General features: G+C 49.9%; 8 protein-coding genes across 8 annotated transcripts; 7 read left to right on the plus strand and 1 right to left on the minus strand.

Annotated features, from left to right (window-relative positions):
* Window positions 1–434: 434 nt before the first annotated feature.
* On the plus strand, window positions 435–1,313 carry MGYG_08609 (hypothetical protein; the record flags this gene model as incomplete). Its single annotated transcript, XM_003169015.1, has 4 exons — window positions 435–610; window positions 700–999; window positions 1,075–1,152; window positions 1,217–1,313. 4 exons carry the CDS (start codon window positions 435–437, stop codon window positions 1,311–1,313), a joined length of 651 nt encoding a protein of 216 aa, XP_003169063.1.
* An 892-nt stretch (window positions 1,314–2,205) lies between these two features.
* Window positions 2,206–4,367, plus strand: MGYG_08610 (hypothetical protein; the record flags this gene model as incomplete). The annotated part of the gene is made up of 6 exons (XM_003169016.1): window positions 2,206–2,304; window positions 2,393–2,645; window positions 2,727–3,303; window positions 3,372–3,633; window positions 3,783–4,087; window positions 4,169–4,367. 6 exons carry the CDS (start codon window positions 2,206–2,208, stop codon window positions 4,365–4,367), a joined length of 1,695 nt encoding a protein of 564 aa, XP_003169064.1.
* Window positions 4,368–5,561: 1,194 nt separating this feature from the next.
* Window positions 5,562–9,293, plus strand: MGYG_08611 (PAB1-binding protein 1; the record flags this gene model as incomplete). The annotated part of the gene is made up of 4 exons (XM_003169017.1): window positions 5,562–5,782; window positions 5,912–6,107; window positions 6,162–6,465; window positions 6,529–9,293. 4 exons carry the CDS (start codon window positions 5,562–5,564, stop codon window positions 9,291–9,293), a joined length of 3,486 nt encoding a protein of 1,161 aa, XP_003169065.1.
* A 2,430-nt stretch (window positions 9,294–11,723) lies between these two features.
* On the plus strand, window positions 11,724–14,495 carry MGYG_08612 (SCY1 protein kinase; the record flags this gene model as incomplete). The annotated part of the gene is made up of 9 exons (XM_003169018.1): window positions 11,724–11,846; window positions 11,918–12,055; window positions 12,131–12,241; window positions 12,301–12,447; window positions 12,509–12,625; window positions 12,673–12,881; window positions 12,937–13,435; window positions 13,493–13,665; window positions 13,730–14,495. 9 exons carry the CDS (start codon window positions 11,724–11,726, stop codon window positions 14,493–14,495), a joined length of 2,283 nt encoding a protein of 760 aa, XP_003169066.1.
* Window positions 14,496–15,728: 1,233 nt separating this feature from the next.
* On the plus strand, window positions 15,729–17,823 carry MGYG_08614 (hypothetical protein; the record flags this gene model as incomplete). The annotated part of the gene is made up of 2 exons (XM_003169019.1): window positions 15,729–17,625; window positions 17,702–17,823. The coding sequence occupies 2 exons, from the start codon at window positions 15,729–15,731 to the stop codon at window positions 17,821–17,823; spliced, it is 2,019 nt and encodes a 672-aa protein (XP_003169067.1).
* A 269-nt stretch (window positions 17,824–18,092) lies between these two features.
* MGYG_08615 (N-terminal acetyltransferase A complex catalytic subunit ard1) lies at window positions 18,093–18,894 on the minus strand (the record flags this gene model as incomplete). The annotated part of the gene is made up of 2 exons (XM_003169020.1): window positions 18,093–18,484; window positions 18,549–18,894. 2 exons carry the CDS (start codon window positions 18,892–18,894, stop codon window positions 18,093–18,095), a joined length of 738 nt encoding a protein of 245 aa, XP_003169068.1.
* An 884-nt stretch (window positions 18,895–19,778) lies between these two features.
* MGYG_08616 (hypothetical protein) lies at window positions 19,779–21,260 on the plus strand (the record flags this gene model as incomplete). The annotated part of the gene is made up of 3 exons (XM_003169021.1): window positions 19,779–20,268; window positions 20,344–20,943; window positions 21,028–21,260. 3 exons carry the CDS (start codon window positions 19,779–19,781, stop codon window positions 21,258–21,260), a joined length of 1,323 nt encoding a protein of 440 aa, XP_003169069.1.
* Window positions 21,261–22,091: 831 nt separating this feature from the next.
* MGYG_08617 (hypothetical protein) lies at window positions 22,092–23,143 on the plus strand (the record flags this gene model as incomplete). The annotated part of the gene is made up of 2 exons (XM_003169022.1): window positions 22,092–22,524; window positions 22,623–23,143. 2 exons carry the CDS (start codon window positions 22,092–22,094, stop codon window positions 23,141–23,143), a joined length of 954 nt encoding a protein of 317 aa, XP_003169070.1.
* Between the last annotated feature and the right edge of the window lie 267 nt (window positions 23,144–23,410).

Genomic DNA, 23,410 nt, shown 5'->3' on the forward strand with positions numbered 1-23,410 from the left:
TTTGAATGGGCTTTTTATCTGATGTCTTGATAAACTCATGGCGTCTAGGGGCTATACCGGAGAGATGAAGTTGCATAGAGTTTCATGTGTGCGGGAATAATGGAAAGTTACTTAAGCGCCGGCGCTAGTTAGCAAACTCTATATGTAACTAGTCCTAGCACTAAGGAGTTAACTCGTTACCCGCCTTACGTAGCCTGCTAACAAACACCGTTCTAACTGGTTGGCGCTAAAGCTCCCAAATAAATAAACCGCTCGTGTCGGCCTGTGCCATCTACCATCTGCCATCCTGCCATCTTCTCTGCTATTACCCACTTCTAACTCTCCACGTCGCTCTTTTACTACTCAAGTTCTTTAAATTATATGCATGCGCCATGGGTCGCCGCAACCACTATAGGCCGGAACCTTGGATAGGTGATTAATGCGAGAACTGGAAGATGACCTGCCCCGATGGAAGCATATGGAGCTTTGGCAAGAAGATCAAGGAGAGTTCATTTTTGCTTGATTATGACGAAGATGAGCCAAGTGTTGCTGAATCCAAAGCGGTATACCACTGCCACCAGGTCAAGGGACCGAATGTTGGTATGGAAGCCATCGCCAAGGTCCGCATGCAGTAAGCTTGCACCGTGCCTTGAAGAAAAGAAGAATATACATATACACTTGCGGTCGGGACTCTAATAACCAATAATGTATGATAATTAGGGTCCCAACCACATATCCAGCAAGCCCTATCCCTCAGGTCCGAGCCTGTGAGGCCTTTATGGACAAGGTCGCATATCCAACAGCTCAGGAGATACAGGTCAACATGCATCTCAACGAAAAGAACTGCACCGTGGCCCCTCGCCTTCTACATTACCTGAAGCATACGCAGACCAATCCATCAATGCCTGTCCCAGGAGGCTACATCGTTATTCTAATCATGGAGAAGTGTCCTGGAGTACCCCTGATCGACTTTTGGCAGTACGACGAAGCGAAAAAAAGAGAAGATACGGAAAGCGTTTCGTAGGGATTTGACGTATGATTCATCTCTTTTCGTTCCTTTTGCAAAGCCCAAGTTAACTAACTCTTACTTGGAAGTAAATTTTTATCATGCTTCGTCGACCCGGAAGACCCAGGTCTGCAGAATATTATCTATGATGAGCAGGAGGATAAATGGTGAGTGTTTGCATGCGCCATAGAAGATACCTACTCCATACTCCGTACTAATAATAACGGATAGCTGGTTCATCGACCACGAGCAGACGTTCATAACAGAAAGCAAGTATCCAACCGAGTTCCGTGAAAGCTACTTCAGGATGTGGGGGCTTAAGGATTAGTTATCAGTCTGGTGCAAATCTGGTAAATGAATATAGCGTAGTAGTTCAGGGGAGTCTACTGGCTCCAGCAAGCTTGTATTGTAATACTTAGTACATTCATGTAGCTATGGCGTATATTTCTATAAAGAAGACTAATATTAAGGGTTGAACCCTAGGTTAACCTCGGGCCTCTAGCCCTTAGTGTTGTATTAACTGCGTGATAGTATAATATCAAAGCCTTAGCGTAGAGCTCTAGCTTCTCCTTCTCCTTGAAGTAAGCTCTACTCCCTTCCCCCGTCCTCCCCTTCTTCCCTTCTATCTCTAAGAATCTTCCAGAGTCCATCATCTAGTGCAATTTACATCGGTTTGGAACCCTAACAACTAATAAGTTACGAGTTATCTCGATGATTAGGCTATATGGTTAGAATCAGCTGGAAATTCGAGACATCCTTGGCTGACTACCTGCTTATAGGTATTCTAGAGGAGTATTCGGTCTAGTAGTTATCATATGTATCAAGCAAAAATTTTACTATTCCAAAAATAGGCCCTTACTTTCCTTGCCACGGCGCTGATAGTCAACCTACTTTGTCACATCATGCACCTAGTTACATGTAACAGGCAGATCTCTATTGAGAATTTCTCTCCTGTCTACGGTTTTCAAGCCAAACAAAGAGAAATATATCATGCGAGGTATAGTAATCAGACGTACAACCCCTGCCTGGTATCCGTGGCGCGTATGGATTGGTGCGTCCAAACAGCCTGCATGGGATAACTGACCATGGCTTAGTACTTACGCTATTTATATAGCATGCTTGATGTAAAGGATATTCTTATATCTCCAACATCGCTCAGACTCATGCTCTGCATGCTATACTCCTGTTTCTCACTCAAATTCAACGCAAGTAGAAGAAAAATGGCAGCTCCAGAGTTTCTCTGCGCAAACTGGCCCTCCGACTGCACTGATTGCAAGAGAGGGGGCAAGTATACTTGCAAGGGCTGTCTGCTCGTCACTGTAAGTTTATCCGCGCTCTGAACCCATAACTATTTATGTGGAGGATATGATTCGAGAGGTTAATCTGAAATATATGGTAACTACATAGTACTGCAGCGCAACATGCCAAAAGTCTCACTGGCCTCAACACAAGTCTGAATGTAGGTCTCCTTTAGGTAAAAAGACATGGCAGCCTGCCTGGATCCTGGAGAACCGAACTCCATCCTTTATCGGAAATGGGATAGGAGAACAGTTTGGAGCTCCAAAGTACCTCTGGGGTAATGTTCCTGCCGTCGATGTCCTTCGACTTGGATCAAACGAGGGAGATGGATACCAAGAAGACCTGCACATCTTGTTCGCTGGTATGTAACTACTTGGCTCAGTGAACTCGTAGTTAAGTTTGACGATTATAGTTAATCCTATTGACATACCTTCTCCTATAGCCTCAGGGGATCTTCGAAATGTTATCAAGACGGTCGCCCAACTTCCGAGCAGCTATAGCCGCTCCCTCCACGTCATAATAAATGACCGGGATTTTGATAACGTGGCTCGCAATTTTACCCTGCTTCTTATTGCCCTAGTAGTTGAGGACGCTAACAAGGCAACCGACCACATTGTTCATCTCTGGTACTCGGCTCTCGTACGCGAGTCAGACATCGACCTCCTCCATCAGCGGATCAGTCCCCTCATCGAAGAAATTTGTGGAAAGATCAAAGACAAGGCCCCTAAAAGCCTTTTAGGAAAGACATGGACATTTGGGAAGCGCTCTCTCCGTATTGTCCTCGAAAAGTCCTCGTGGGACCGTCTTTTGTCCTTTGTCACTGCGCCTGTTACCCTGACAGCTGAACGAGCACACGAGATTCGCGCAGCTGTCACTCTAGCCGAGTCAAGGAAGGACTACCGTGACCGATACATGTATTGCCTGTCTCCTGCCCATCGAGTTGCGTTTAACAAGTTCCGGGGAGACGGCCTCCTACTTCCATTTGGGTCCACGCGACAGGAATTTCGAGTACCAAACCCGTGAGTCGGTAGTTATCATTTAGTTAAATATCTGCAATCGCAACAACTAGTTGACTAGTTATTAACAGGACTTTCTTTCAGGCTGAAGATACCTGGCCAATGAAGGATAGTGCTGATCCTCTTCAGGGGTGGTCTTCAGAGGATGTTGCCAATACATCAAGCGGAGCCGCAGCAGCTGATATCTATGGCAAGCTCTTCTACCACATCCGTGGAATGCTTCGATCGTTTCTCAGTCAGCTCTCAAGGCGATGTCTCTCTTTTGAACTCCTTCACGTTGACGCTGCTTTGCTTCCTGACTTTCTTGAGGAAAACACTTTTAGTAGAATCGAGGTGAGAAATTCTAACTACCTTAACCGCAAGTTCCTACCTTATCGGGGTCTTCCCGATCCGTATAACGTTTAACTATAGTGGATTCCAAAGTTCTTAGCTTGCAATAGGGGTAATCCAGAACAGAATACTAATCAATCACTCCAACTTAGGTGTCCAACATCTCGGATGGTGGATGGCTGGGGATACATCGAACACTAGGATCGATGGTGCCCTTGCTACAAACTCCCCTCGAGAACCCACATGCATGCCTGATTACCCTTTTCCTTAACGCCGTTGACGAGACCTTAACCGACCAAGACAAACTACGTGACATGACTGTAGATAGTCCAACAACCAAAGCCCTCTTGAAATATCTTCCCCCCACGAGAAAACTATCCTCCACATTTGATCCCGAGCTTATTAAGTTTAATTCTGGCCGGAATTTTCTCACTCCTTTTGACCACATATTCGATCGGTGAGTAGAAACATAGTTAATCAAATAATAACGGGATTTAGTATACCTAAGTGAGGATTTATGCTAACGCTGAAAGTTTAGATATTCGAAGGAGCTCGGGTTCTGTGAGGTTGCTGACCTTCTGGGCGCTGCGATGAAAGATAACCACTCTATTATCGAAAAGTGGCCCTTCAGATTGAAGCTCCGGCCTGGCCAGCCGGGAGCACAGGAAGAATTTGACCGGTCCGTTAGCGGAGGGATGTCAGGGAAGGAGCGCTACGTCGAGTGGAAGAGAATTTAACAGGGTATATGATATGAAGAGAGGCCATAATAATGAAAATGTACGGCATTTTTAACTTCTACCAAAGAAAGCCCATGCTGAGACCATTACTTCGTAAACTCGTTAGAGCGGAACTTATTCTAGGTTAGTTACGTAGTTAACTAACTAATCTGGTGAGAGTAACTTGTAACTAAGCTTTCTAAAACGATTGAAGACATAGTTAACCCTTGGAAAATCTCCCAGAACACAGTAGTTACTGTAGATTGACCAACCCACTGAACGATGGCACAGAGCCGTCATTTAAACCTATACAGTGAAATATTAATATATATATATATAGCATTATATGAATCAAAAAGGTGACAAGATGCGATTGCGAGGCGAGTTCGAAGTAGAAATGGATGACTAATAACAACAAATCACATAAGCAATTACAAAATATATCACATGATGTGTATTATTACGGTACCATAATTACACCGCCTTAAAGATAGAAGATAGAAGTAGGTAGACAGGATAAGAGATAGGCAGTAAGTGGTAAGTGGATGGTAGAAAGGGGAGAGGGGAGATCTCCAGGGAGGAACAGGGAAAGATACATGGCAAGCAGCGGCCACTTGACGGCAGATTTCCTCTTGTGTATGTATGTAGGCACCTAGGTAACTACGGGATGACGGCGACGACCTGCAAAAGTGTATGTAACGTAGAGCGTATGGTACTGTCACGCCCTCTCTCTCCTTCTTGTCTTTTTACACCAACTTCTTTTCTTCTTCCTCCTCGTCTTCCTCAACCTCCAGAAAAAAAAAACACACACACGAAACAAGCAAAAAGGACAGCGGAAGAAGAAGAAGAAGACTGCAGAAGCAGAAGAAGCCTGCATACACACATCTCCTTCGCACTCGCAAGCTGGCCTCGTCGGACCCTGACTGGCTGACTGGGGCTGTTCTGCTTGCTGCCAACCGTCCTGAGACCCGCAGGACCGCAGACCCTACAACGACCACCCCATACATCTAACGACGGACGACGGACGACGGACAGACGACAGACGATATTGAAGACATAGAAGGAGACACGGGAAGAGACACAGGAGACATCGTGTGGGTGTCTGCCTTCTCCGCGCAGGCCGCTGTGCCTTTCTCCAGCTGCTGCTGGTGCTGCTTTGCCGCTGGCTTCGTCCCTGTCTTTGCTGTGCGCTTCCTCCTCTCTCCCTTTTGAGGCATGGCGTCCACCGTCAACCTCAACGCCAACAACAGTAATGTCAACAACAGCAGCTCCCTGGCCTCGAACGGAGCTACTGCGTCTGCTCCTGCGCCCCTAAACTCCGCCGTCTCTCCCAATACCATGGCCTCGAGGGCGGCCGGGCGTTCCTCAGCCAATATCAAGGGGGGTCACGACCTCGGTCGTCGCCAGTCTGGCAGTCCCGTCGATGGCGGTCAAAGGTGTGTCTTTCTTTCTTCCCCTTTTGATTTATTATTTTTGTTTATTCACCTCATTATTCGTTTTATTTATTTTAAGATATTCGCTTGTGATCAGTGTTTAGTGCATGGCTAACTTTGTGATTTCCATAGACGCCCCAGTTCGCAGAAAGCCTGGACGCAGAACATCAATCCAGCTACTCAGAAACAGCCCAACACATATACACAGCAAAACGGAGCCGCCTCGGGGAGGAAGTCCGTCATCTCTCCCAGCCCGGCCTCCAAGGAGTCCTCCACTCCCGACCAGCACGCACACGACCGTCTCATCTTCCTCCTTACGGCCGCCATCGTACGTGACCTTTTTCCTTGTTTATGTATTTGACCACGCTAACAGAGAAAGTAGGGGAGCAATGTATCCCTTACCATGAAAGATGGCGAAAAGTTCGCTGGCATCTTCTCCGGCTCAACCCTAGAGTCCAATGAAACCATACTAATCCTCAAGATGGCCCGCCACCCGCCCTCAGTGTCAGATTCCTCTTCTTCTCCTTCTACCGCTGCTACTACACAATCGAACGGCGTCAGCCAAAGTGAATCTCCCTACGTTGGCTCCGGCCCAGACCACCAATTTTCCGTCATGTCCAGGATATCACCTGTTTGGACATCCAATCCCTATCAACGGCCGGAGTGGCAGCCAAGGACCAGAAATGGTGAGTAAACAAGATGCCTCTTTTCAAAGCTTGTCATTAGCTTTTTAAATTAATAAGATACAGGTGCATCCTCTGGATTCCGTACAGATACAGACATCTCCGGCAACCAGCCAGGCCGTGAGAGACAGCTGCAACGCTGGGAACCAAGTGGCTCTGATGCAACCCTCGACTGGGCTCCAGAGAGCTCTGGAACGGCTGGCTGGGACCAGTTCGAGACCAATGCTCGACTCTTCGGGGCCACCTCTAGCTACGACGAAAACATCTATACCACTCGCATCGACCGTTCAGATCCATCCTACAAGCGCAAGGAAGCCGAAGCCGCCAGAATCGCCCGTGAGATCGAATCCACCGACACCGATAACGCCCACATGCGCGAGGAGCGAGGCCATACCCACCAACACGATGACGCCGATGAAGAAGCAAAGTACTCCGGTGTCAGACGTGACGTCGTTGCTCCCTTGCCCACCGGACAGCCCAACAAGTACATGCCTCCCGCTCGACGACCTCCTACCGGCCAGCCAACGGTTCCCAGTGCTCCCGTCGACCCTGCCATCATCTCCGCCCAGCTTGCTCGCCCGGACAGCCATGCCAAAGCTTCTACCCCTGCTTCTCAGCCAAAGGAGGCTCCCTCAGGCAAGGCTGCCGCCCAGCCGGAGAAAGAAAAGGAGAAGGCGTCCACAGCTGTCCCCAAGGCTACTGCTGAGGCTCTCAAGACCGTTGCAAGTAACGGCGCAATTGAGGCTGAGCGCAAGGCCGCCGCGGCTGCGGGCGCTTCTTCTCAGCCGTCTGCCGCCTCATCCACTCCACGCACCGGCGCCGAGAATGCTGCCTCCAACGTTGAAACTGAAGTACTCGATCATTTCCGGCGATTTGCCAACGACGAAAAGATGAAACTTCAAGAACGGCGACGCAACCAGGCATCATACGACCGAACGATCAAACTCAACGAACTAATGAAATTTTCCAAGAACTTCAAGCTGGGCACCCCCGTCCCCAAGGATTTGGTTCCCATCCTTGCCAAGGATCCTAGCAAACAGGAGGAGATCATCGAGCGCGCAAAGAGACAACACGAAGAAAAGAATGCTGCCATGCCAAACAAACCGTCCACTGCCACCCCCGCTACCTCGTCCGTCTCCAGTAACGCTACCGCAGATGCAAAGCCAGCTACCCGCAACTCCGCAACTCCTCGTTACGAAGGCGGCAACGGTCTCCCTGGAGCTGCTCCTGACCGTCAAGGAGGTTACGGCCGTGGTGGCCGTCAGGGTTACCCTCCCATGGGCCCCCACGCCGGACGCCAGCTTCAGCACCCAGGAGGCCACCCAGGACGCGGCGGACCAGGTTTGCTCAGCCATCGTTTGGTCGAGATCCAGCAGCAGCGCAAAGGCGCAAACATGGGGCCTTCCCCGGCACCGTTGCCCACCCAAGACGCCCGCATGCAACAGCACCACCAGCAACAACCACAACAACCATCATCACAGCATCAACAACCACCAGCTAGCTCTGCAGGTGACCAAGGACCAAGCAACGGCCCTCCAAAGGCTGCCACTCATACCCCTACATCTTCCTCTGCATCAACCAAATTCAACGTTCGTGCTATGGAGTTCAAGCCCAACCCAGCCGCAAGTACCTTCACCCCTGCTAGTGCCGCAGGTAGCTCGTCCGCCGCTACGCCTGTAAACACCCGTCCCCAGTCTGTCCCCAGAGCAACGAGCCCCACGGCCTTTTTTGGCTCCAAGAAGCCTCTCCCAGCGTCTGAACGGCCCCTGATTGTCAACGGCTTCAACCCTGTAAAGCGCATGAAGAAAGAAGCCACTGATGCCGGATCTAAGGATTACGCCTTTAACGGAGGTATTCCGCCAGCTTACAGAACTGCTCCCACCTGGGACGTCTCCGCCATCAACGAAAAGAAGACATATGCGGACATGTTCAAGCCTCCAGTAGTCGCTGCATCTGCCTCTCCGCAATCCCGAGCATTGAATGCTCAGATCCCTCACCAGCAGCAACTGCCGTACCATATCCAGCATGCAGGCCATAACATGCCGCCACAAAATGCTCCACCAACTCATCTTATCCCTCCACAGCAGCCTCCTATGCATTATGACGACCACCATCGCATGCAAATGTCTGCATCTTCTTCTCAAGTGTTCCCTTCCCCGCGACTGCAACACAGCACCCCCATGGCATACCAGCACTCTGTTGGCCCACATAATCAAATGGCCATGCATGGTGTACCCCCGTACTACCCTCAGCCCGGCCATGTGCGTCATTACCCCAACGGACCGCAATTCTCGAACCCGCCCACCGCTGCTCCCATGATGGCCCAGACTTCAAACGGACCGTATATGAATATGCCACCGCAGAGCATGACCCCGTACAACCCTCCTATGCAGATGTTCTCCCCAAACCCAAGCCACGTCTACCCACAGCATGCTCCTCCAATGCAAACACATAGCGGGTACCCAAGCCCTAGCCGTGGCGCGCCCATGATGATGCACCAGGGCTCTCAGCAAGGACCTCCTCCCCAGCCTATGATGGCCATGAACGGACAGCAAGGGCAAGGCTATTACCCCCCCCAACAACCCGGCCATATGCCACCAATGCGTCCCGGTCACCACCAGCAGCACCCTCACTTTGCCTCTAGCCCGCATCAAGCACACAACTACCCGCACCACCAATACCGCAATCAAGCCCAAAACAATAATAACAATAACAACAACTTCAATCAAATGCCCCATGGGCCTCCACCACCCATGCAACCACAAGGCGGTCCACCTCCCGCCGCTACCCCAAGTACCCACCCAACCGAAGCACCCGAAGAGGTGAAGTGAAAAGTCTAACGGTTCTCCACCACGCTACCTTCTTCTTATGTCGAGGCTTGAAACCTGACGCTGTAACACACGATATGTGTTCGTTAAACTTCCATGACTCTCTAATTCCGGACAAACTCTGGCTTGTGACAAGTGAAAATATGAACCACTTGATTTCTATCCCTTTTTTACATACATACGCCTTACATATGTGTATGGTCATTCAATCTGTCGCACCACCCATCATCCGACTAGCCGCGGTCGCTTGCCGCCTGTTTGTACCGCGCGGTACTGCACATATCGCAATTTTACTATCGCAATACCGCCTACTTGAATAGGCGTCTTATTCGCTTGTTGGGGCTCACACAATCGACTTCATAGGTATGCCTTCCATCTCTCCGCCTTCAGCAACCTAATCTTTATACTAACGGGCTTATAGGTATCTGTGGTCAATTCTACATTTATCATGTATGAAGAGAGATCGTCGGATACAACCACTCGGACTTTACTTTGTGTCTGATACGCATACATTGACCAAACTTTTGTCACGAAGCAGCCCAGTATGCTACAGCAACCATTATATGTATGAGTTACATCAATATTGCAATACCTGAAAATATGGAAGACAACCGAAGCACCAGTATAATGGCTTAGCTACAGCCTCAATCTTTTACCAGCTACCACGCCAGGTAATAAGAAATCAGTCATACGACCAGCGAAGGACAATGAAGAAAAGCTGAAGATGGTGAGGGATGTGGAGGATAAAAGTTTCACGGGAGGAAGGGAAGTTGATAAACAATATTCCCCATGCTTTTCTTTTTTCATTTTCCTTTTTTTCTACTTCTTTTTTTCATTATTTCTTTAGTAACATGACCTTGACGTTTTTCGGAAGAGAGGAGGTAAGATGATGTGAATGTGAATGTGAAATTTGAGAGGCTCTCGAGCGAAGGGATGAGGTTGAAGTTAAAGGAGATGAAGCAGACGTAGCGAGTCCACCAGTTTGATTTTGGGATTATTCATATTCTCATGGATGCCATGATTTGACGGTGACTGAATGAAGAGAACGGTAGTTTCTTGAATGGTCATGGTTTCTTTTGTCTATCTACTATCCATAAGTGATCATCATCCTCACAATTGTAAACCCGTGCTTCCGATGGAAAGTAAAGAGTAAATCCCTGTCGAATAAGTCTGTCAGCGACTTGATTGAGAATAGGAGAAAATGTGAAATAAGGATAAGAATCTCCTCAGGTCTTTTCAGTTATAAGTGCACATCACTCTTGCAAAGACATAGCTATCACCTCCCAGTGAAACCCTCCAGAACTGTGAATACAAACGCAAGCCAGGCTGCAAGGGGCCATCTCAAACCAACGCGTTTCTCCTTCTAGACACGCCCTCCACTGTCCCAGGTATCCGAGGGCAGCAAGCTGTATCGGAGACAAGCTAAGGGCCAAAGTCCGGTTGCATGAGCATATGTCGGATTTTTTTCTAGAGAATGAATAAATCCTCTGTGTCAACCGCTGCCATTAGCTCCTATATCCTCACGGCGGAAAAGCGGACTAGGAACTCCAGATAGCGGTAATTTATTTATGTATGCTATATTTCAAGCACCGTACTCAGGAAGGGGAATCTTTGGATTACAGCTAAGGATAGCAGGTTGCGCAGCCTCCCTCATTTGGACTAATTTGCCAGGATATCAGGGATGAGAGGGTGCGGGGGACGTGTCTGAGATACAGCTGCTTGGTATTAAGTTGGTTTCCAGTCTGGTTGTTCGCAAACACGTTTCCAGAGGCCGCCGGAAGCTGACAACGCGTCTGCCTTTGTTGTTCAAGTCTGACCTTTTACCAGGTTCGCATCATAGGAGGTTGGGTCGTATATATAGTATGAAGATGAATGTATTAAGGGGTATGGGTGTGTGGGTGGTGATCTTACCTGGATGACCTCATATCAACGTGACATCGCCTTCGTGTTAGGGTTGTCTGCATAGTTAACAAAGGCGTATATTTCATAAAAGGGAAGACTAATATCTCATAGTCCCTTTGAGTAGACATCGGTCTCGCCGTAGGTACGATCCTCTGAAGTTGTTTGAAGCTGGTGAGAAGTTGAAGTTGAAGTTGAAGTTATTTTAGACAAACACGCTAGACCGAGTTGGGAAGGGCACCGGATAACTACCTAAACTATCAAATCTTGGGAGGTTTTTAAGTGAGGACAACGGAACTTCTAGATAACGATCAATAGAACAGCTCACGGCACGGTCTTGAGGCGTCCTGGGTAGTTTTGCTGGCTACTGCTAGTATCACTCTGGCCTAGTTACCACCCCTCCATTTTCTCACTATTCTCTGTGCGAGGGGTTGGTTGTTTCGCTAGTTCTCTTATCGCGGTTCCTTCACCCCTTGAACAGCGCGTCAGAGAAAAGATACGGTACAATATCAGGCTGCATATTGACCAGAAACAATGGATTTCCTAAAATCCGCGGTGGCCTCCGCGATTGCGAAGAGCAGCTCATTCCCTTACACTATCGGAGACAGGGTCGACAATGGCGATTCGATCTGGAGCCTTCACAACGGCACGAAGAAGGTACCTGGACAATTCCTACCTCCTTAGGCACTTGACGGATTATTTACTGATTGTTATTTATTACAATATAGGAAGATGGCTCTGCGTGTAGTATCTTCACTTTCGAAATCGCTCAGAATAAATCATATTTCCCCCTTGCAAAGAATGCGCTGCGGAAGTTACGGACATTAAGACATCCGGGTGTGATAAAAGTTCTGGAAACCATCGAGGTACGATACATTGTTTGACAGCATCCCTTCCTGGATGTTGATGCTGGGTTGTGTCCGAATTGACATGGGCAACAGACGGAAACACAAATCTACATCGTTGTAGAGCGAGTTATCCCCTTATCATGGCCAGTTAAGAGGCGGAGTATGTCAGAGGAAACGATAAAATGGGGACTATACACTATTGCCGTGAGTACCGGTCTTACCTATGGACCGTTTTGGAAACATTTCTCATGCGGTTGTTCTAGTCTACTCTTAAATTTATAAACGAAGACGCCTCGTCTGTCCATGGTGCCATTAGAGTATCATCTATATATACTGGCGAGAGCGGGGAATGGAAATTAGCCGGCTTTGATATATTAAGCTCGCTGAAGGAGGACTCCCCGGTGATATATGTATGACCCCCTTTCCTCTCATAGAATTTTTCAGGTTGTACGTTTGCTAACTTTTATATAGACATATGGCAGTATACTGCCAGAGTCACGGCGGTACAATCCTCCAGAAATACTAAAAAGTGGATGGGATGTCATCAAAAGCAACCCACTCTTTGCTGTAGATGCATACAATTTCGGAGTACTTATTTTTGAGGCTTCAATGGGTCTTTTCATGGCCCTGAACAGGCAGGCCAGACTTCGAACATTCCTCCCAGCATGCGGCCGAGCTATAAGAAACTAATGAACACTAACCCAAAACTACGACTAAGCGTAGCGCATTTTCTTGATCAAGGGAAACGCTCAGGAGGGTTCTTCCAAACACCATTAATCCGTCTGTCTCAAGATATCGAAAGTTTAGGCCTTAAGAGTAACGAGGAAAGAGAACAATTCATTAAGTAAGTTTTTTGAAACTGTGCCACCCCTTTTATCTAATAGTACTAATCCGAACAGTGAACTTGATGAACTTTCCGATGACTACCCAGAAGAGTTCTTTAAAATGAAGGTCTTGCCCGAACTCCTCAAATCCGTTGAATTTGGTGGAGGAGGCCCAAAAGTTCTCTCAACTATTTTGAAAGTTGGAGCCAAACTTAGCGATGATGAATACACCCAGAAGCTTACACCTGTCATCGTTCGGTTATTTGCAAATCCAGACCGAGCCATACGTGTGTGTTTACTCGACAATCTTCATCTCATGATCGACAGGCTTCCTCAGAGAACTGTGAATGACAAGATATTCCCTCAAATGGTCACGGGATTCACAGATCTTGCGCCGGTAGTTCGAGAACAGACGGTCAAAGCTGTTCTACCAATTATAGGGAAACTATCTGATCGCACTATTAACGGCGAACTGGTTCGATACCTTGCAAAAACTGCCAATGATGAACAGCCTGGGATCCGTACAAATACCACCATATGTCTAGGTAAAATTGCTAAGAACTTGTCCGCAAGCGTAAGTGTGATGCGTGTTATCTGTAATCGCTAGCATTCATTAACTTTTGGACAATAGTCCCGGCCAAAAATCCTTGTTGCAGCCTTTTCTCGATCGCTAAGGGATCCCTTTGTCCATGCACGAAATGCTGGTCTTCTTGCTTTGGCGGCAACGTTTGACCTCTTTTCTGAAGAGGATTGTGCCGTCAAAGTCCTACCCGTAATTACCCCAGCGCTCATAGACAAGGAGAAGTATGTTACAGCGCCGCCTTACCAAAAAAAGTGAATACCAAGATGGACTAACAGAACTTTCTAGGCTTGTTCGTGACCAGGCAAATAAATGTGTAGACATATACTTGCAACGGATTCGTAAATTTTCTTCAACCATGGCAGAAACAGCGCTCCCACCCCAAGAACGAGCAGACTCGTCTGTAGCAGCGGCCAGACTACCTAGCCCAGGGAACACAGCAGCATCCTGGGCCGGATGGGCCATCTCCTCATTTGCGAGCAAAGCAGGAGAAACCAAAGGGGTTATTGAACCAATTCAACCAGCCCTGTCAAAGTCCAACGGGAGGCCAGTCGACAATTCTCTACCACCGTCACGAGCCAGTACCGCAACTCCTACTCTTGCACAAAATGTTGCACAGTTCTCACAGCCACCGACCGGTGCTGTTAGTCAAGGTGTTCCTGACTTGCTAGAAGACGAGGAGAGCAATGCTTTTGACGATTGGGGCGCCATGGATGAAGCCATTGATGATGAACCTGACACGCAGGGCCAAGAACCTATTGTCTTTGAAAAAGCAGCGTCTCCTAGTCCAGCCTTATCTCCACGCCCTCAGGCGTTTGCGGATGATGGGGAGCCTGATTTTGCAGGATGGCTAGCCAGTCAATCAAAGTCCAAGGCAAAGAATCCATTACCAAAGGGACTGAAGAAATCCTCCACATCAGGGAGCTCCAGCACCATACAAACTAAACGGACAGAGGTCAAATCTAAGGCCCCTATCAAACCAGCAAAGAAAATCGATACAAAACCTAAAGATGAGCCGCTAGATGATGACGGATGGGGAGACGCTTGGGACTAGATTTTTTTGATGAGCTTCATATTGCTATCTATACCCAGTCTCTTTTATACATTGATAATGTTTTAGGCAAAAAGTTAGCTACCACGGTGTTGTCATGGTTTACTGAGCATTGGCGTTTTTGGCTGGGGATTTATAATGTAGATGAGCTCCTCAGCACGCTACTTTTGTGTGCAATCTCTCTATTGATGGTGTATCTATGCGATTTTTCTTACTGCTAGTTGAGACCAACTAGCAACTCCACTCGACCAGTATCTAATATCTTAACCAGCAGCTGCTATCTATGGAATACTCTTTCCAAAACGCGTACACAGAACAATACCGCCTTTAACAGCCTTGTGAACCCGATAGCAGCAATTCTGACTTGCACACATACTCTTCGATCACTGGAACCCAGTGTTATGACAGATAGTTCCATAGGTTTGCCCGTTCTAGCTACATCTTGTATCTCTGGGATACTGAACTAATATAATATCTTAACACAAAGAATTAGGCAGCCATTTGCAGGAAACTTAGCCTCGACATGATTCCTATTTCTATTCAATTAATTTTTTCTGGAACCTTACTTATCACGTAGGCTGAGAAATTGCCAGCCTGTCCAGCATTAACTAGCGCGAGCCTCTCATCCACAGGCAAGAGCGCCTATATGGCGACAAAAGGCGTATTTGAGGTAATGACTTCGATATTGGCCCGAGAGGCAAAGGCCGGAACATGCTCTTCGCTGTTAATGATCATTTATGAGGAAAAGTGCAGAAATAATAGTATAAAACTCCTGATATCGATAACTATTAACGCCGAGGACAGGAACAAACACGGGGAGTATAGACATCCCGCCTTTTACGGGCGAGAAGGCTGAAGTCAGTCTGCTCCGCCGCAGGTGGTGGCTGGTATCCTTAGGAGTGTTACTCAGGCCAACAGACGCACGCGAACGAGCCCCATGAAATCCAGGCAACAGCATTAATATGCACGCTAACTGCGGGCTAGATTGGGTGTGGCTGAAGAATGCTGGTGCCTTCAGCGAGCCTCGTATTTGGACGGACTAACATGTTCTATTTAAATATCGGGCACAACTAGTGATTCCTTAAAATGACCCCTCGTCCCTTTGTTGCTGCCTTTGACGAGTTATTCTCTTGAAAACTATAACTGCCCTTTACGGAGTACGGAGTACAGCTTGATATTCAATTACCGGAGTCAGAGTCGGGTTTGGTTGAACTAGTTTGAGTATCGACCGCCAGCATGTCGCTCACACATATGCATCCGGAGGACGATGCACCTCCACCTTACACTCCAACCGACCCTCTGACTCCAGCTTCCACGATCAATGACGCCGCAAGCCAGGTGTCAGCAGAGAACGTTCCATCATATACCCATGCCGTAGAGGCCCCAAATTTTGTTTCTGCAGTACCATATTTTAGCGAGCGCGGCCTGCCGTCGAATGTGCAGCCTGGCGCCCAAATCCTGGAGCATGCGCTAGTTTTCTACAAACGAAGCCAGGCCAAAGACTTTTCGAGATATCCTCGCTGCTGGCGCCCCAAGACCGAAGATATCACTCAGCATGACTGGGATACGTTTCTAAACTACCTTCTACCGCCGCATCTTGGGCCGGCGTCGAATCACCCTCAGTTGCCGCAAAAGCTGCGGGCTGAGATCGAACGTGATCGTAAAGACAGGCCGCAGGAGACAGAGGACGAGCGGCAATGGAGGATTACTGCGGTTGTTACAGAATGGAATGTCAACTTTTTCCAGCCTCGCGGAGCCATGGTAGTCTATTGTTTTGTTCGTGAAGATGGAACCCAGCCCGAGTCTCCGTTATGTCCGTCGTGCTATCCAAACACTACCTCATCCAGATCTCGCAATGATAACCCCCAGCCTGTGGCTGAAGTGCCTACGGGCACTGCCTCGAGAGAAGTACATGAGCTACCTCAGCCACCGACTATGGTACCAAGTGGCCAGCAGAACGTGCAGACGACGGAAATCCCAGCAGCAGCAGCAGCAGCTACAGCAGCAAGCGGAGGGAGCTCGGATAATCAATATCAATATAGATCCGGACATGCAGGGGGCCCAGGAGTGTGGATTTTTAACCCTGGTGCGGCAGTGAATAACATTGCCTCGATGATTTCAGACCAAGTTCAACGATATAGCCAGTATGTATCAGAGCAAGCCATGGAGCACAGCAGAAAGGTGAGCGAGCAGGTCCAAGCAGCTAGCCGGGAAGTGGAAAGAAATGCTCAGACACATGCATTTTATGTTCAGCAGCAGGCTGTGGATGCTAGAAACAAGGCTATCAACAACTTTACCACTTACAGGGACCAAGCTCAGTCATCATGGAGTGGTCACCATGGACCCCACGGCTGGTTTGGGGCCCATGGTCACTGTCAACCTCACCATGGCGGATGGGGAGGAAGAGGTTACGGGGGGTGGGGGCAAGGTAGAAGCACTTGGGGTCCGGGAGGATGTCAACCAGGGAGTTCTGGCTGGGGATTTTGGCAGCAGAAAGCCGAGCCAGCAGGCCAGCGAGGACGCGAATGGGGCCACATTGAACAGAAAGGGAGAAGAGCGAGAAGTGCTTCTGTCTCCTCGTCATCATCATCGTCCTCTTCGTCAAGCAGCTCCTCTGAGTCACTGGATTCTGCTTCATCCGACTCCGATTTGAAAAAGAGTGAACTTGCCGCTCTTAAAACCGCGCTCCGCAATCTCAAAGAGCAACAGGAGCAAAGAAAGCTCTCTACAGCCGACTACAGGGCACGCAGAAAGGAGCTACGGCGAGACTGTAGAGCGTTGAGATCAGCTCGAAGGGAATTCCGCTCGGCTGGGCGGCGATGCCGTGGTACAAGCTCCAGCGGCCACGGCGGCTGCGGCCCTCGTGCAGGCGGCCAACCGCCTGCTGCTCGAGGAGAGTTCAGCTCTGACATTGACGAGATCAAGAAGGATATGCAGGAGATCAAGGACCACTATGTTAATTTGATTCGCAGCCTGCAAGGTGAGAAACGAGAGCTGAAGCAAGCGGAGAAGAACCACAAACGAGAAGAGAAACTGGCCAGAAAGGAGGAGAAACTGGCCAGGAAACATGAGAAGGCAGCGAGGAAGGAAGAGAAGAGGAGAGCCAAAGAGAAGGGCAAGGGGAAAGCCAAAGGTTCGTTTACTTGTTGATTAACCCCCTGTTTTCTTCCGTCGGATGGAGTGGTGCTAACTAGCATAACTATTGGTAGCAGAGTCGGATGCTCCCCTAGAGAGACAGATGGAGAATATTAATGTATCGAGTACGCCTCTTCCAGAGTACCCTCAGACTCCCCAGATGGCCGGAACGGTGGTGAAAGATGTCAAGCAGTAAATGCTGAACATGGCACACACCAAAAAGGCAGGGCTCGCTGCTTATTTCTTGTATTGTATACTGATAATAATAGTTATCTAATTTGAACCCTACTCCAATGAATGGTGATTTTTTATTATTATTCTTTTCTCCAGAGTAGTTATAGGTGCTATGATTGGTAGCTACTCCCTAGAAGCAAGCATACCATCAGATAGCCAGAGCTTCATTTTTACTTATTTACTTATTTCTTCCTTCTTTTCGTGAAATCTACCGCCTGGCGGCAACCGATCTTAAGCCTGCGCTCGACTCTCGTTCCGCTCCACGAGGTCACCTACGCCCAAGCTTCGGCCGACCTTGACTCTGATCTTCTTCTCTTCGTTGTCGGCCTCGTCACCAGCCTTGCCCACGTCACCCACTTCGTCGCCCTCGTCGACATCTTCATCCGTATTCTTGACTGACTTGCCATCGAGACCGACGCTGAATCCCTCGTCGTCCTTTAACCAAAGGCCGGTCAGGTCCATCTTCATGGCGTATGCGTTCTCTCCGTCAGCATAGTATTTGGGCTCGATCTTCTCGACTTCAAAGCCTAGCGTGTCACGATAGAGGCGGAGAGCAGCTGTGTTGGAGACGCGGACGTGGAGGGAGACGTAGTGCGCTTTGTGAGACTCTGCCATTGCTCGTTCTGTTGTTCACATTGTAGTTATTAGCGTGGATTGATCGTTTATTCCGCTTTCTGGGAGACGTACGACTCATGCGCATCAGACGCTCAGCGATGCCCAGCCGTCTGTGTGTCCTCATGACGCTTAAGCTTGTAATATGGCCGTGTGGCAGCCCGTCCGAGGGCTCTTCCTCCATCTTCGCCAGCACATATCCGACGACCTTGGGGTTTGCGGCGGGCGCGAAGGGATCCTTGGACTTGCTGGAGCGGTCTCGGACGACGGCGACGAAGCTCAGCTGCGGCCACGAGAGGGCATGGTAGAGATAGTACTTGAGGAAGTAGTTCTCGGGGAGGTTGGTGATGTTGCAGGTCTGCACCGCGGGCAGCAGCGAGATGTAGGACGGGTATGAGCAGAGCGGGACGATGTCCACCATTGTGATTCAGATCGGCGTCAGTTATGTACGATGCAAAGCTGCGTCTTGGAGAAATTCTTTATCCTCCTCCTTCTGCTTCTGCTTCTTCCTGTCGCTGTCTCGCAGTTGTCCTGTAGCTGTAGTTATTTAGTTGTAGTTGGCGATGTTTTTTTATTTTGGTCTGTGGTGGGAACCAAAAACGGACAAAGCGAAGTTTCGACTTTCAACGTCGACCTTTGGCTTTTTCTTTGGCCAGCAGCAATTCAGCGGCTCAACGGGACAATAGACGATAGACAATAGGAGGAGACAACAAAGGACGCGCAGACGACAATAAGGAAGCGGGAGAAAGCTGCCTGGGGTGTGACCATGCGCCAGGCAAGCGGCCGCCGCCGGTCTGGACGCCATTGACGGTGCCCTCGTTACCGAGTACAAGCTACGAGACGGCTTCAACGGCGGCACAGAAGCCAGCAGGGACGGGCCACGGAGCGCGACAGTGTTACGGGAACTACGGGCGGATAAGACGATGTCTCAGTGATCGAGGGAATCCACCTGCCAGGGACACCAGAGTCAGGAGGCTGGCTTGATCACCAGGCTGTGCAGGCAGGCATCAAAACAAGCAAGCGGGCAAGCGAAGAAGAAAGCAAAGGCACAGGCAGATGACCGGCAGAGACGGTGGCCAGACAGAGAGACAGCAAGAAGAGCCTCCAGCTTCACCCTCAGCTTCTACTCTCTTACCAGGGACAGACGGTGATCCTCTGTTCTCCACCGGTTACGTTGCTCGGCGCGCTGTTGGTAGCTGAAAACGAACAAGTACGGAGTAGTTAAAGAAATAAATAGTTACGGAGAGAGAGAGAGAGAGAGAGAGACACGGCTAGAGATAGCACCGGTTCTCTGTTTGTTCCAGCATGGAGGCCCTTCTGCTCGTTCTTTGCGCCGTGGTGGCTGGCCTGCTTTGCCCTGCGAGGACGGCGGCAGAGCCCACCACCACCCTGACAGGCTCAGATATCCCTACGTCCATCTCGATACACACTGGAACACCCACCGGTTCGAGTGTGCCGTCCCTGTCGAGCTTCTCGAGCAGCTCGGCGAACTCGTCGGACAGCTTCTATACCACTACCTCGGACAGCTACACCTTGCTGGTCGGCAGCCACACCACGAGCACCGTGACTGCAAACGAGACCACGCTCTCTGGAAACGCTACGGCGACAGAGACGTCGAGAGAGCCCCAGCCGACGAACACTCGGCCGTGCAACGGGTATGCAGAGTTCTGTGCCCGCAGCTACGGCAACATCACCCAGGTGGTTGCTCACAACAGCCCCTTTGTGCGGCCGGGCAACATCGCCAGCAACCAGGAGCTGGACGTCGTCACCCAGCTCAACGATGGGATCCGGATGCGTACGTTTTTATCTTTTTCTTCTTCTTCTCCCTTTTCCTTGTCCTTTACCGATGATGCTGGCTAACTTCTACCAGTCCAGTTCCAGACGCACATGTTGAATGGGACCCTCTATCTCTGCCACAGCTCGTGCGATCTGCTCAACGCCGGCACCCTGGAGAGCTACCTGAAAAAAGTGACAGACTGGCTCAAAGCCAACCCTTACGATGTAGTCTCCCTTCTCATCGGCAACGGGGACTTCGTCAAGGTGACAGACTTCACCAAACCGATCCAGAGCTCAGGCCTGATAGACCTTGTCTACACGCCCAAGCAGCCATCCCCAGACCGGGACGACTGGCCTACGCTGTCCGAGATCATCCTGTCCGGTAAGAGGGCGGTGGTCTTTATGGACTACGAAGCCAACCATAACGAGGTCCCTTATATCCTGGACGAGTTCACGTACATCTGGGAGACCCCCTTCTCGCCGACAGACCGGAATTTCCCCTGCGTGGTCCAACGGCCGCCCGGCCTCAACGAAGCTGACGCCAGAAAACGCATGTACATGGCCAACCACAACCTCAATCTCGAGATCAGTATTGCCGGGGCCACCATCCTCGTGCCCAACACTGTCCTCCTGAACGAGACCAACGCTGTCTCTGGCTACGGCAGCCTGGGAGCCATGGCCGGTAACTGCACAGGTATGCCTTTCTTTCCCTCCGTTCTGCTTCTTCTTCCTACCACTACTGCTGCTGCTGCTGCTGCTGCTGTCTAACATCCTCTAGAGAAATGGGATCGTCCGCCCAACTTCCTCCTGGTCGACTATTACAACGTAGGCAACGTCAACGGCTCCGTCTTGCAGGTCGCTGCCGAGCTCAACAACGTTACGTACAACGGCAAGTGCTGCGGCCGAGCCACGTCTCTCGCCTCGGGGTCTCTCCTTGCTCGTCTATCTGGCAGCCTCGAGACGATGTACGCGGTGATCATGATCAACATCCTCGTCATGGCGATACTATGAGCTCCACTCCACTCCGTACTCTTCTGCAGCTTCCATGTAACGAGCTCTTCAGCAGGCTCTTAAATCATTAACACAAATAGTTAGCTAATAGCGAATAGAAACCACTGTAATGGCCTTCTTTTTTCTCACCCTTTCTCTCGTTTTGTCAAGCCAAGTCAGGCAGTTGTCCGTAAGACGAGCAGCAAGAGCGACAGCGTAACACGCAAGCAGCTCCGTCCAAGCCACTTTTTCCTGCTCCACCGCAAGGCGATCCTTGTCTCGAGACCCAGAGCTACAGCCATGGCAGCTCCAGCGCCAGCTCCATCGCCAGCTTGAGACGGGGAAACCAGTCAGTCGGCGGTTTGTTTGCCTGCACCGCGTGATGGCGTCACCAGAAGCTGGTTCTGCGTCCGCTGATGATATACAAACCTACCACCTACAGCTCCGTACAGCCACACCCACCCACCCGCCTCCTGCTATCCAGCTCCCCATGGCTGTCAAACCTCCAGAAGGGCGTCTCACTGTCTGTTCTCGGCCTCCCTCGTTTGTCCCTTCACTCTATTGACCAGGCAGGCTCGTCGGTCTCGCCCTGTGAATCGGGTCTAGCCAGTCTCTGGGCAAATGACCTGCGGGCTCAGGAGGATCGTCTCTTGATCCTCTGCCCGTCCCTGGGGGGAGGCCGCTGAAACGTTGCTGTGATGGTCCAACGCCCTGCAGCTTCATTATATCCTTGTTCTCCAGCCCGGGATCCGTCTTGCTCGTGGAAAGCTGTTGCTGTTGGTACCGCCGCATAACTAACAGAACATCACTACCCGCGAAGTACACAGAGAATAAAGCCACGGCGATATCAACATGTCGCCTCCCATTCTTTCAAAGCTGTGGCCAGGTCCTCCGGAGTCGAGCGAGAAGGCTCCCGGCCAGGGCTTCCTGGCTCGCCGGCCAGCTATACCGCACCGTATCATGCACTCGCTCATATACTTGGTTGCGTTTGTTATGCTGCTGCTCGTGCAGATAGGCAATCTATCAGACCGACTTGTCCTGCGCGACATCTACTTTCTCAAGATTGATCTCTCCAATATCATTCCTTTGACCGTGCCTAACGCCGTCCTCATCAACAGTATTGCTCGAACCATAGGACTGCACGATTTCTACCAGGTTGGCCTCTGGGGATTCTGCGAAGGGTACGAAGACGGCTCTGGCATCACTCGCTGCTCCAAGCCAAAGGCGATGTATGCCTTTAACCCAGTCGAGATTATCACCAGCGAGCTACTCGCCGGCGCCACAAGTAAGCATACCAGCATACAAAACTACTACTTTATTTATCCTTATAATGCACACCCCTGTAGCTACTTCTTTACTCAGACACCATGCTAACAATCCTAGTTGTCCTACCTAGTGGAATCACCCGTGCCTTGAACATCGCCCGAGTAGCTTCAAACTGGATGTTTGGCTTCTTCATCACCGCTACCATCCTCACGTTCCTCTGCATGATCCTTACTCCCTTCTCCATACCCTCATCGGCAACCATCCTATCGGCACCAAACTATTCCTCCTACTACCGCGCAAAGAGAAGAGCTGCCCCGAGCAAGATAGCTATCCCCATTGCCATCCTTGCGTGGGGCGCCTGGTTCACTGCCTCTGCCGGAGCCGCCGTTGCAACAGTCATGTTCGTCATCTTCCAGATCGTCTTCGAGAATAACGCCGCAGACCTTAACATTCATGCCGAGCTGGGCATCGTCATGATGGCGCTCATGTGGATCCCCGTTGCGCTCGTTACTATTGGATTTCTCCTACAACTTCGCAAGCTGGTTGGCTCATGTCGCAACTGCTGCTTTTACTGCTGCTGTTGCTGTCTTTTCCCGTCTGCCAGGAAAGCCCATCAAGAAGCGAAGTTCACGAGGTAGTTAGTGGAACTGGCTGTCTATTTGAAACTACGAAGTTTTGAACTGCCTCCTGCATAGTTATAAGAAAGCTACGGCGATTGCCCCAGGTGCCTGCCACCCGGTACAAGGCATAGAAATATTCTCTGCCATCCCAGCGTCGCTATTGCTGCCCGTCACTCCTTGGCTCCAACATATGGGTCAACCTGTCCGCTTGAGGGTTTCCCAGGAGGATTCATCTTATAGAAGGAAGCGAAAGGAGTTATCTGCGGATAAACGGAAAAAGCAAGT

This window comes from Nannizzia gypsea, genomic scaffold (genome assembly GCF_000150975.2).
Source record: "Nannizzia gypsea CBS 118893 supercont1.10 genomic scaffold, whole genome shotgun sequence".
Classification (NCBI taxonomy): domain Eukaryota; kingdom Fungi; phylum Ascomycota; class Eurotiomycetes; order Onygenales; family Arthrodermataceae; genus Nannizzia; species Nannizzia gypsea.